This window comes from Paroedura picta, chromosome 6, assembly GCF_049243985.1.
Source record: "Paroedura picta isolate Pp20150507F chromosome 6, Ppicta_v3.0, whole genome shotgun sequence".
Lineage (NCBI taxonomy): Eukaryota > Metazoa > Chordata > Lepidosauria > Squamata > Gekkonidae > Paroedura > Paroedura picta.
Genome location: NC_135374.1, coordinates 76,431,357 through 76,443,743, shown reverse-complemented (window position 1 = coordinate 76,443,743; position 12,387 = coordinate 76,431,357). Strand labels below are relative to the sequence as shown.

General features: G+C 42.2%; 1 protein-coding gene across 3 annotated transcripts in view; it reads left to right on the top strand.

Moving 5' to 3' along the window:
* The window catches only part of REPS2 (RALBP1 associated Eps domain containing 2), a 91,702-nt gene that overhangs the window by 25,733 nt on the left and 53,582 nt on the right, over positions 1 to 12,387 (top strand). For all 3 annotated transcript variants that reach the window (XR_013232026.1, XM_077343150.1, XM_077343151.1), the window contains 4 exons: positions 3,197 to 3,345; positions 5,287 to 5,413; positions 7,717 to 7,814; positions 9,429 to 9,567. Coding sequence is in view for 2 of the 3 variants with exons in the window: in XM_077343150.1 (XP_077199265.1) it covers positions 3,197 to 3,345; positions 5,287 to 5,413; positions 7,717 to 7,814; positions 9,429 to 9,567 (513 nt within the window). In the remaining variant the exon portion in view is untranslated. The remainder of the gene's footprint in view (positions 1 to 3,196; positions 3,346 to 5,286; positions 5,414 to 7,716; positions 7,815 to 9,428; positions 9,568 to 12,387) is intronic.

Genomic DNA, 12,387 nt, shown 5'->3' with positions numbered 1-12,387 from the left:
ACTACCTCTGCTCAGACTACCTCTGTTCCCTTCCCTCCTGCCAGAGGGAGGGCTCATTGGGTCAAGTCCAGCAGTGGCCATCAGGCAACTTCCAGTTTTGCAGTTTGCACAGCTCACCCAGGTGCAAGGTGACTTGATACCACCCAACTTGCTTGGTCTTAGCAGCAAACGCCTCATAAGTTGTGCATCTTGGCTAAACTAAGCAGTGGCCAATACACAACTCATCTGAGTAGGTTGCTGCATCATGACTTTTGCATATTGGCCAGTCTTTTGCTTTGGAGAGGTTGCCAGAATGGGGGAGCATTTAGAACCATATGGTGTTGTGGTAAGAGTCAGGCTAGGATCGGATATGACCCATTCTGCCTTGCTAGGTTACCTTGGCCTGTCATTCTTTCTCAGATTAATCTATTTTTTAAGGATATTCTGAAGATAAAAGGAAGGAGAATGGTCCCCATTGGGAGGAAGGGTGAGGTATAAATGAGGTATAAATGACACAATAAAGCTGAAGACTAGGAAGAGGAGGAGAGAGATAAAAGAAGGGTTGGGAGATTAGTGGGAAGGAAGCAGGGAAACGGTATGGAGATTACCAGGAAAAGAAAGAAAAAGGAAAAGTGTGGGGAAGGAGACAGAGAAAATGAAGTGACCCCCCCCCCACACACACACACACACAAGTACTTGAGGGCTCTCTACTTAATAATATACAGATCTCTTCTTCCCAAAACCTCCTGTCTGTCCACAACCCGTCTTGTTTTACCTCACGTTCTCTCCTGTCCAACTTTTTTTCTTTCTGCGTGCATAGAGGAAAAGGAGGCAGTAAAGTTTTATCTTGCCTAATGTGACAAAGTAACATGAGCTGGCTCTGGTTCTTATCTCCTCTTGTTTTCCTTCCCAGTTACACAAATGTAGTTTCTTTCACCTGCTATACCCCCTAGTGGCAGTTGCCATTGACCATAAGTTGCATCATCGTCTCACTCCACTGACTAATGTAAGAACTGGAAAATGTTAAAAGTACAGAGTAGATTTCTTAAGTATTGAAGAGAAATAACGCTAAAGAACAAGCTTTGATTTTGGATAAACACTATGCAGATATTTGCAATGTTTGTTTATTAAAAGACAATGGAATACACCCAGAAAAAAAATACCGTATTCCTGCCCACTTTTAAAGTACATCTACCCAATAATTTTTCATGTGATTTCTCTGAAATGTGGACTCCTTGTATAACCCCTCATCCAAGAGATCTGTCATACACATTTTTATAATATTGATTTTTGTAAGGAATAGAAACTTTATGGTTGTATCTTAGCCCCACAGCTGCTCCTTTGGTTTTGTAATGTACTGGCTTATTCTTACACTATAATTTATACCTTTGTCCTTTCCAAAAACCATGTTTGTTTTTGTAGTAAACTTTGCCGTGCTTTCTTCATATATTCTTATTTTATACCATTTATATTGGCTTTAAGTATCTGTTATTCTTTCTATTTGAAAGCTGGAGGGAAGCTGAGGATTAAATCTCTGGCTTTTTGCATCAGTGGATAGTCTATAGGAATCTGTGCTTTCCCAACTTCTTTCTGATCTGCTATGTGTTTGTATTACTAAAAGAGTAGTTTTCATTTTGCGGTGGCAGCTGATGGCCACCCATTACATTTGTTCACATTCATAGGTTTGGTCTGCCTTAAGCCCCGCTCTTCAATACAAGGATATGGACCCTTCCTCTCTCACCAGGAAAATGTAATTGCTAATGATTTCTTTAGTACTGTGGTGCTGTGATTGTTAAATGTCCAACTATGAAAAGATATCCCTAAAAAAAGTCAGGTCACATAATTATATTTTTTTTCTGGTGCCACAGGCTGGCTGTTCTCTTTTACATACTTTTTGTATACTTTTTTCTCTCTAGTTAGGGACCCAAGGTGGTTTACAATAAGGTGGTTTACAGTGCAAACAAACATTAGATGGAGTGGGGAGCCTACAGAGAACTCTCTGCCTACCAAGGACAGTTCCAGCTGTGTGTGTGGGGGGGGCTGGGGAGAGACTTCCCAGGGGCCCCCTTCCTACCCACTCACGTATTTGTCTCACTACCTGCCTGTGCATTCCTCCTTGCCCTGCTGACAAGCCCCCCTCACCCATCCTCACAGCCATGGGCACTGCCTGCAGCCCTTTCCATGATGGCACTGGGCACTGTATGCAGCTGGAGTCATGGGTGGTGAAGCACTCACAAGGGAGCAGGCAGGGAAATGGCATGTTGCCAGTCTGCCACAGCAGGCCCTGCCTACCTCGTAGTATGTTGCCTGCAAGTCTTCCTCCCCGTTTTAGGCCAAGAGCCCTTTTTGCTTGCACTACTGACCCAGTTCAGGCTTCAAAATGAAGACAGGGAAAGAGCAAGGATGCAGATGCAAGGTGTTATGGAAGCTTGATAATATACTAAAATCTTTTCCCTCTTCCGAAGCAGCCCCTTGGCCTGACATATCCTTCCCCATAATACCTTTCAGTTTCCATACTGCAATAATTAGGCAGTACCTGGCCCAGTTGTATGTCTGACATTTAATGAGCAGTTAAATTTGTGCTGAGCTGGCAGAAGCCATTCCCTAATTATTTCTGAAAGCTTATTATTACACACTCAAAAGAAATGGGGTTCCTACTTTTAGATAGTCTTGGTTTTATGTGTTATGAGGGGTGATGATCATCTTTCGTGGGAAGCATTTACTGTCTCCTCTTGGGAGTCACTGAAAGGATCTCTAGGTGTTGAGTGGGAGATGTACAATGCCTTGGAAAACTTGGACATGTGACTTCTGAACAAAAGTCCCCTCACCATAGGACCTTTTGCTGGGAAGGGGGCTTACTCATGAGTAAATACTTGTTGTAAGGCCATTATCAGGCACTGAATGTCAATTGAAAAATCCCCCTCCTGTTTGCACTGTTCTAGTTAACAGGCTGCTTTGGGACTGTACATGTATCAGCTTTCTGGTGATATAGAAAGACCTTATTAGTTCTGAAACCCCATGCATGCATTGGTGATTGAAGCCCAAAAGCAATTTTAATAATGTTTATATGTTTGTGTATTTGTGTATGTGAATGGATACAAATTCTATTTCTCCTAAAGAAATAAAAATAATTCTTAACATTGATTACATTTAAAGTTTAAGATTAAAAAAAATATTCATGGTTTAATTGTAACAACCTTTATTTTGGTTATTATAGAATTACCATTGCCTCGATTTATGGCCCTGAAAATTGATAATGAACCGAAGTACAGTCATCCTGCGGAAGCACATGCCGCTAAATTTCAGATTCCACATGGGACAGTCGAAAAAAACTCTTTCAGAAGATTGGAGGAAGGGGAAAAACAGGTAAAGCCCCCTTTGCAGTCCTGATATATTCTTGTGTTGTAATAAAATACTGGATTTTATAAACATAAAATACAATTCTGGTAAGTGGTTTGCGTACCAGAAGCCTGGCAAGTAGCACTGTCCAGTAAAATAGTAGGTTAGTAATTCAATTGCAGTCTCTGTCTGCTCCACCACCTCCAGTGCTCTAGCTGCTGGAAATCCTTTGGTGATTGTGCTTGTTTACTTGTTTGAATTACTTGTCTGAATAATAAGAAATCAACTTTTGTTCCCCAACTTGGGCATTGTGGTGCTTGCCAACTCCTTCCTTGGAATCCAGCAAGTGTTTTTAGAAGGGGGCGGGGCTCTTACAGCTGCCACAACAGAAACCGTTTACGCACTGGGAACTTCACTCCCCTAGCTCCCGTGTAGGAGCACAAATTGGGGGCAGATGATGTGCACCAGGCCAAAAGCTCTCCCATGTGGGTGCAGAAAGAGGTGGGGCAACCTGCCATGATTAAAACTCCAGCCTGCAGCCCAGCATGAAACCTCCAGTGCGTAAATGGTCAGAGTTTGTTTTATTCTCTTTCCCAGTGTATTTTCTAATTACTCTTATTCTCCCCTTTACTTGGGCTTCTTCTGTGTATGTGACCCCATCTCCTGTGGAAGCCATTTTGTGACTGCATCCACTGTTCTGTGTCGGATTTCAAAGGTGCCCACAGGCTCAAAAAGGTTGAAAATCTCTGGTTGAGATGGTTGAGATGTTTTTATCATGTATCTATCAAGTGTAATTAACAGTTATGAAATACTGTGAGGTATAAATACAATCAAAAGCTATTGTAGGTACAGAAATCAGTTATTGCTATATCAGGAACATCAAATATTGATTGTTTAACAAATATACAGTATAAACAAGCTGAGCCGAATTTATGGGGGCAAATGAATTTGAGACCTAATTTCTGATGTATTTTACATAAAATCACACTAGCTTGGAGCCAGACTAGCATTTCTGCGGGAACAAGGGGCCATTCCGCACAAAGGGCAATGTGGCTAAATCTGTTCGCTATTGAAAAGCAGGCAAAAGCGGCAGATCACGATAATGCACACAGCCGTTCCTAGTGAAAAAAGGCTCTCCCATAGCAACGCATATTCATTCCTTCAATGTATCAGAAAGACCTTTTCCACAGGCATAGGGGCTGGCGCTTAATAGTTTACAGGCTATTCAAGTTAACCCCCCCCCCCATGGGCGAGATTTGTGGCCGAAATTATGGGCAGTGTCGAACAAGGGGCTGTATTGTGCTTGGGAACTTTAAAGACACTTGCAGTAGGGAGCTTTAGCCAGAGAAGCCTCTGAGAAGCTTTGCTCGTTTGTTGCTTTCCCCGTCTAAGGAAAATAAAATGGCGATCGCTTAGCCGGAGGTTTGGTGGCGAGAGCAGGGGAGGGACTTTCCTTCTACCGCTACATTGAGAACGCACATGCCTTTCGCTGATGTGTTGCACCTTGTGCGCAGAAGTGTAGTGGTTTTCTCAGGGGGAATCTACTTTTCTGGATTTCCCATAAAGCGCTACAACGAAGCGCTTTTTGCGAGAGTGTTGCAGGAGTGTTGCAGATTGTGTGCGACATCATGCGGAACCTTGATTTAGTAGCGTTTACCAGAGGTAAGACTGCTGCTACATTTAAGTTGTGCGGAATGGCCCAAGGATTTTCCCTTGAGGATCTCCCATCCTTTTTCCTGCCACAGCCTGAAATGCTCTCCTGCAATCCTGCTCCTGGGGATCCCCTGTCTTGCTCAGTAACTGGATTTGGGGGGAACATTTCATGCTCTGCAGGAGATGGGAGGTGAAAAAGTGATATTCTGCAAATGGTTATCCTTTTCACTTGTGGAAACGCTAGCTTAGGCTCACACCTGTGACTCTAGATCAGCCAGAATCCTGTAATCATTCCCTGGTCCTTTTATTTCGAAGCAAGATGCAAAGTCTCCTCCTCTGTCTCCCATTGGTTCACCACCTGCTTCTCCATCAAGCTACCAGAGAATTCCGCTGAGTTATGGGTATGGCATACTGAGGAGTGGTCTGGAACAGCAGCATGGAGGTAAGATGAGATCTAATTGAAAGCGTGTTTAAGGAATCCTGATGAGTTCCAATCTTATTTACATCCTTTTAAAAATAAACTGACTCAGCCTTCCTGCTTTCTCATTATTCAGTCTTGTCTTCCCAAGAATTAGTTTCTATTAATACAGGCATCTGCTTACAAACTAATGCTCTTAACCTTTTTCATTATAGAATGAACCGAAGTTCATGCCTCTTCTACTAGTTTTAGAAAATATTAATCGTCATGGAACACTATGAATGACTAAAGCCTGTTGTATGGTCTTTTAATTTAAATTCTCTTTACTATTCCTGATGCCAGATAATTTTGTTTCTCAGTTCTCTTTTAATACTATAGCATCTCCAAGGATTTGTTTTTAAATATGTATCTGATGTATTTTATCCTTTTGGCCTTCTTGCCATTGTAATCCTATATAATCCTCTATCGCAAAAAATAGTCACAGATCCACCCTAGCGTATCAGGAAAGATTAATTTTGATTGTGATACAAGATTAAGGTTGCCAGCTCTTGTTTGGGAAATTCTGGGTGATTTTGGGAGGGAGGGCAGGGTTTGGGGATAAGAGGAACCTCAGCAGGATATAATGGAATAGAGTCCACCTTTAAATCAGCTTTTTTCTCCAGAGGAACTAACCCTTGTAGTCTAGAGTAGTGGTCCCCAACCACGGGGCCGCAGCCCGGTGCCGGGGCGCGAAGGCCCTGGCACCGGGCAGCGGCTCCCTCTCCCTGTCCCCCCCACAGTAAGAAACTTCCCAGGCCGCAAGCTTGCAGCCCGGCAAGCTTCTTACTGTGGGAGGGGGGGGAGAGGGAAACAGGGCTGCGCACACACATTGCACATGCAATGGGCAGTGGGAAATCAGGGGTGCCGGCGGGAAAGCAAGTGGATCAGGGGCTCAGGCAGCGGCGACATCCCTCGGCAATAGACTACCCCCCCCCGCCCACCTGGGCCTCAGTAAAATCTCAAGCGTTGACCAGTCCCCGGTGATAAAAGGGTGGGTGGCCACTGCCTTAGAGAGCAACAAGATTTTGGGTATAACCCTTTGAGAGTCAAAACTGTGATGAAAGGAGCTTTGACTCTCAAAAGCTTATACCCCCTCACATCTGGACTCATATCTAGCTCTCCCAACTACAGACCAGCATGACTTTCCACTGAAACAGCCAGTATGTTTTTAGGCAGAAATCCTTCTCAGTGCCTGCTACCTGAAGTCCATCACTAAAATTAGATTGATCTGTTGCACTTGAGGCATTTGCTGTATGTTCAACTGAGGAGTGCTATGGCTTCTATACAAGAAGTAGCCTGAAATGCCATTCACACATGTATTGCAGCCATATAAGTTATGCTGTGAGCTGATTTCAGCTCTTTGGTAGATGCCACTTGGTAAAATTCAAAAATCTGCAAAGCTAATTTGATGAACATTCATGACAGGTATGGGACTTGTGTACTGGTACTCAAGTTATTGTCCATGTGCAACATCTATTTTAACATATTTTGACAACATTGATATTTATGACACCCTTTTACCAAATTAAGATGGGCTGCTTTTGCACATACTGAATAGTATACCTTCAATGCACTTTAGGAATTGTTTGCAACTGGATTTCCCTGTGTGTAATGTGTGAAAATATTGTTTCACAGATGGCTGTTGTCTTTTTTATTTATAAATATTGAATGTAGCTACATAGAATGAAATTCCTGTGCAGTCTCCAAATGTGAATTTTTCCTCATTAAAACTATCCTTAGTATCTTTAGAATAGCATTCACTTCTTGGAAACAAGTGGAGGTTTAGATACTGTTTCTTTTAAGGGATTTATACCACCTTTCAGTGTAGCTCGGAGATGCAGCTGTTTTGTGCGATACTTACAGTCCAGTAGCGCTTTAGGGACCAACAAGAATTTCAGGGTATAAGTTTTTGAGAGTAAAGTCTCCCTTTGTCAGATATGTATAGAGTAGAAATGGAGATCTCTGAGTCCTTTGATCCTTTTAGCAGTTGGCAGCCCTAGCCTATAGCATGCTAGATGCATGCTCTCCATTTATAGCTGTGCAGTCGAATGAACTTGTGCTGTTCTTCTGACTTTACACAAGCAGTTCAGATATAATAAACTGACAACTGGGTTTTAATTGGTAAAGAAAGGCACTGTAATAATACGGCGACCTTTCTTGACAGAAAGGGGTATAATTTGACTTTGCTTTGATATGAGACTGAAAGGAAATAGGTCTGTTTTTAATTTCTACTTTGATCTTGCATGACCTTGGCAAATATTCAGACATGTTTCCTTAATTTTGCATAGGTCCCTATGAAATTAGACATTCTACACACCAGCAAGAAGGACCAACGTCAGGGAATTATGGATCCAAATCAGTACCAGCACATTCTTCTCTCACACGGGTAATATATTCCATGGGGAAAGTAAAACTATTTAAATGGAAATGTAAGACTATCTAAATGTAAAACTATTTAAATCTGCTGGCTAAAATCAGTGTTGATCTAGAGTATGTTGTACTGTACATGACACAATAGTGAATGAGGCCATGAACAGTACAAGTATCCAGTAGTTTGAACAGTCGTATTAATCAGGAAACTGCCATAGACTAACAGGAGTGTAAATTTTATCTCTTAGTGTTATATATTTTGTCCGGAGGGAAAATTATAATTCCTACTATGTAATACATTCAGGAGAGTTAAGAGGCTAAGGAATGTATGAACGTTGGCCAGAGGGCAGACAACTACTTTGGTGTTCTGTCCTATGTATTTTGAATGGGTCAGAAATCAATATTTCCCTTTAATGACAGCTATGTAAAGTAGGATCCAACAAGCCACTGTCTTTCTTGGGCACGTGCAGGGGTGGCCAAATTGTGGCTCTCCATGTGTCCATGGACTACAATTAATGTGAGCCCCTGGCAGCACCATGTTGGTAGGGGCTCATGGTAATTGTAGTCCATGAATACATGGAGAGCCACAGTTTGGCCACCCCTGTAATAGAGGAATTTAACAGCAAACTACTGTTTTGCATGTTTTGCTTCTGTAGGGTCCACCTACCTTGAGAATGAATGCTAGGTGGTCCAATATCTTCATGTGAGAGGGAGCCTCATGGGGCAGAACATCTCTCTCTGTTATACTTTAGATGGACATTTCGTTCCCCATCTTGATTTAGAACAGTGGTTCTCAACCTTCCTAATGCCACAACCCAACCATAAAATTATGCAAGTGTTCTTTCACAGAAATTAAACTGAAACTGACCAATGACGTGAAGATCCATTGTTCATGATTATATATAAACTAGTAATCAAGCCCGCTGTAATCTAAATACAGCGGGCCCTAGACCAGGGAGCACCTGGCAGTCGCGCGGAGCGCGGCTGCCGGGGGCTCCCTTTGTCGGGGGCTGGACGCGGCGAGCAGGACACCCCTGGCAGCCGCGCTCCGATGGACCTTGCCATCCCTGTTTCCAACATTAAATTATGTCATTCACACTTGCATTTATTTTTAATTATTAAACAATATTTAATTATTTTTTAATATAGGAAAGCCAAACAATTAATATATGTTTTGCTTTTCTGCCTTTACCAAATTTCCAAATAAATTGTAGGAAAAATGAATTACTTTTGTTTCTGAACTGAGAAACTTGTATTTGCTTTTCAAAATTGTGGGATCCAGCAAATTAAGTGAGCAGGAGTTTTAATCTCTAATTGACAGTGTATAGGATTTTGTTCAACTCATTACTTTCTAAAAGGACTTTTTAAATCAATTCCAAGTGTGCTAAATATCTGCAAATTTTGACAGTGTGTCAATTTATAATATTTAGTTTCATGTATGCAGAACTTCCTGTATTTTTGTGAGCCAAGGAATTTGTTTGCAAGACCCACCATTACAGAGTACTAACATTTGCCTTTCCCTGCCCATTTATCTTAAAAATAATTTCAGAATAAGAATCTAAGAGCTTCTAATTCTTTGAAGTTCAGAAATCTTAGCATTTTCTCTACCTTTCTGCCCATTTCTTTGAAGTCTCTCTCAGTAGAGAGAGAACCACAGGACAGTGGTAGTAATTACCCAGATGACCCCTGGAGGATAACTGAGGAACAACGCGAGTATTATGTCAACCAATTCAAGTCCCTACAGCCTGACTTGAACTCTTTCATTTCAGGTAATGTTCATTGTGTGCATAGCAAAGAACTGTGAACTGAAAGTCTTGAAGAAAAAAACCACAAAAAGAACAAGCTCAATAGCAATAGCTTAATAGCAATTTCTTGTGGTTTGCATGTATTATACTAAGAAGTCTTGTTTTCTTGTTATTGTGGTTTATTTTCTGTGTTTAAATGCATGCACTAAAATATGTAATAGTAGATTCTTTCCTCCTTAGAAGGGAGATTTCTGCTTGCATAACTGACATTTTCCACTGAATTTTAACTCTCTCCTATAATGACTGGGGAAGGCACTGGCAAACCACCCCGTATTGAGTCTGCCATGAAAACGCTGGAGGGCGTCACCCCAAGGGTCAGACATGACTCGGTGCTTGCACAGGGGATACCTTTACCTTTACCTTTATTGAAGATCTCCACATTGCTCCTGAGGGTCAGCTGATTCCTAGGAGCAGTGAGAGGGGGAAAGATCCATGCTGTAGAGCTTTGCTTATGAGCCTTAGGCTACAACCCATGGAATACTGGGCATGATCCAGCCATAGTTTAAATTCCATTGTGTTCAACGTGAGAAACTTAAAAATAGGCTGAACTCTCCATATTAAGGATTGTAAGATTTTTAAAAAAATGCAGTCGTATGCTGAATTAGTCATCTAAATCCACTGATTTCACCGTAAATTGCTTAGCATCACTGAATCATACTCATAAGAAACACGCAAGTATAGAAAACATGTTACATAAATTATAATCATTATTTTGTTATATAATCTGTGTTTATAGCATCAGATGGAAGAATGTGAAGTTGTTTAGGATTCCCTGTGCTCTGCCTCTGCTTTGCTTGTTCAGTACGCTTATGATGCAAACATTCAGTCTCCAGATACATTATCTCTTTCTAGGCTAATGCAGCTAAAGTGGCCATCTGTGCATCTGTGGGCCTGTACAGATATGACTCTTTATTAGACCCTTTTGTTTTCTGGCAAGGAAAAGAGGGATGCCTCTCCAAGAAAAGTCAGGTAGAAGCAAAAGTATCTTTTTCCTTGCTGGAAATGTGTGTTACGACAAGGGCTGGAACAGAGACCTCTAGAGGTTGGCAAGAGGCTTCAATACCTATGATTATTCATTAAACATTTATTGTGCAAACCTTACCTCTCTCCGTCCTTCATCTGACCATCTCTGCAAGCTTCTGCAAGTGGGAACCATACTGGCACAAGCCCAGCAGTATCTTTTTTTGCTTAGCTGGGAAATTTAGGAAAGGTCCTGCTGGATTGATCACACCATTGGTCCATTTAGTCTAGCACTCTATGTATTTATTTATTGTATGGTATGTGGAGTGTAGGTAAGAGTGCAGCCAGGCAAGGGACATTTGGAGGGGGCTTGCCATTTCTTGGCTCCATGTCATGATCCATTGTGTTCCTTAGAGGATTACCATTCAAATCCTTGAAGGTCTCCTATCCAAATACTGGCTTGCTTAGCTTACAAGATCTGATGGGATTGGGTTTGCCTGGGCAACCACTTTCCTCTCTCTCAGCCTCCCCACACTATTTCCTTTTCCTCTCCTCCTGGCAACTCCCAGGTGCTGCTTTCCTTGCCTCAAGCAGATCTTGCTCAGGCTGTGCACTGCCTCCTGAATTCAGCTGGACACCTCCTTCACCTAGTGTGGGGCTTGGCAGGATTGAGTCAGGCACTGCTCTCTGCCTTCCCTTCCCTTGCATGGAGCTTCCCCAGGTGCTACCCTCTGCCCCATCTCACAACGGGCCAGGTACTGGTTCTGCCCTGCTTTGTCATGCACTGGGCTAACCTCTGCTGTCTACACTACTTTGCTTGGAGTTTATTCGGGCTGGGGTGCTCTTATCGGCCCTGCCCTCAGTGGGACCCAGCTGAGCCAAGTGCCATCTGCCTTCCTTCACCTCATGCTAGTTAGTTCTATCTTTATCTATCTGTGAGGTAGGCGAGTCTGAGAGAGCCTTGATATTACTGCTTGATTAGAACAGCTTTATCAGTGCTGTGGTGAGCCCAAGGTCACCCAGCTGTTGCATGTGGGGGAGGAGCGGGGAATCAAACTTGGCTCACCAGATTTGAAGTCTGCACTCCTAACCACTACATCAAGCTGATGTGAAATGTCTGCAGAATTCCTAGGACAGGTTATAGTTACTTGTTTGAAGACTCTTGCTGGAATCTGTAGAGCTCAGTAGGTTTGAGCCTTTAGCTCTTATTAAATGGACAGTGTTTTGGGTAATATTTTACTTGTTATTGTAAGCCACCTTGCATTCCACAGGGGAGAAAGGTAGCTTATAAATGTTTTAAATAAATAAGTGGTGTATGGATGTTTAGTTATTCCTGTTTTTCTGGTGATGTTGGTTTCACCAAGAATGGTTTGTAGATTTTAATACTCCAAAGGCAGCTTTTCTGGCCTTCCCCTCTCCACAGCAACCTTTGACCTCTGATGCTGGGATTGGGGAAACCTCATGGACAAAATGCCACTAGGCAGAGCAACGTTGCAGTAAGGAGAGAGATCTGGGTGAAGTATTCCCCCCTCCATCTTGCATGAATGGAAATCTTGTTCAGTTGTGCTTCCACCAGTAGTAGCAAAAGGTGGAAATTATTATATTTCATTATTTCTCTTTCTCAGTGCAGAATTCTACACTGAGTGGAACTTTAGCCACAATATTCTCCTTTGTAAATTGCAGGGACAAGAGATCATGCATGAGATCTACAACTGCTCTCCACTTGCAATTATGCTTAGCATTTGTAGGAGTGAAGCTATAACATTTTAACCTCAAAGCAGTTTTAACTTTTAACCTGGTTAAAAGTTAACCTTTTTAACCTGG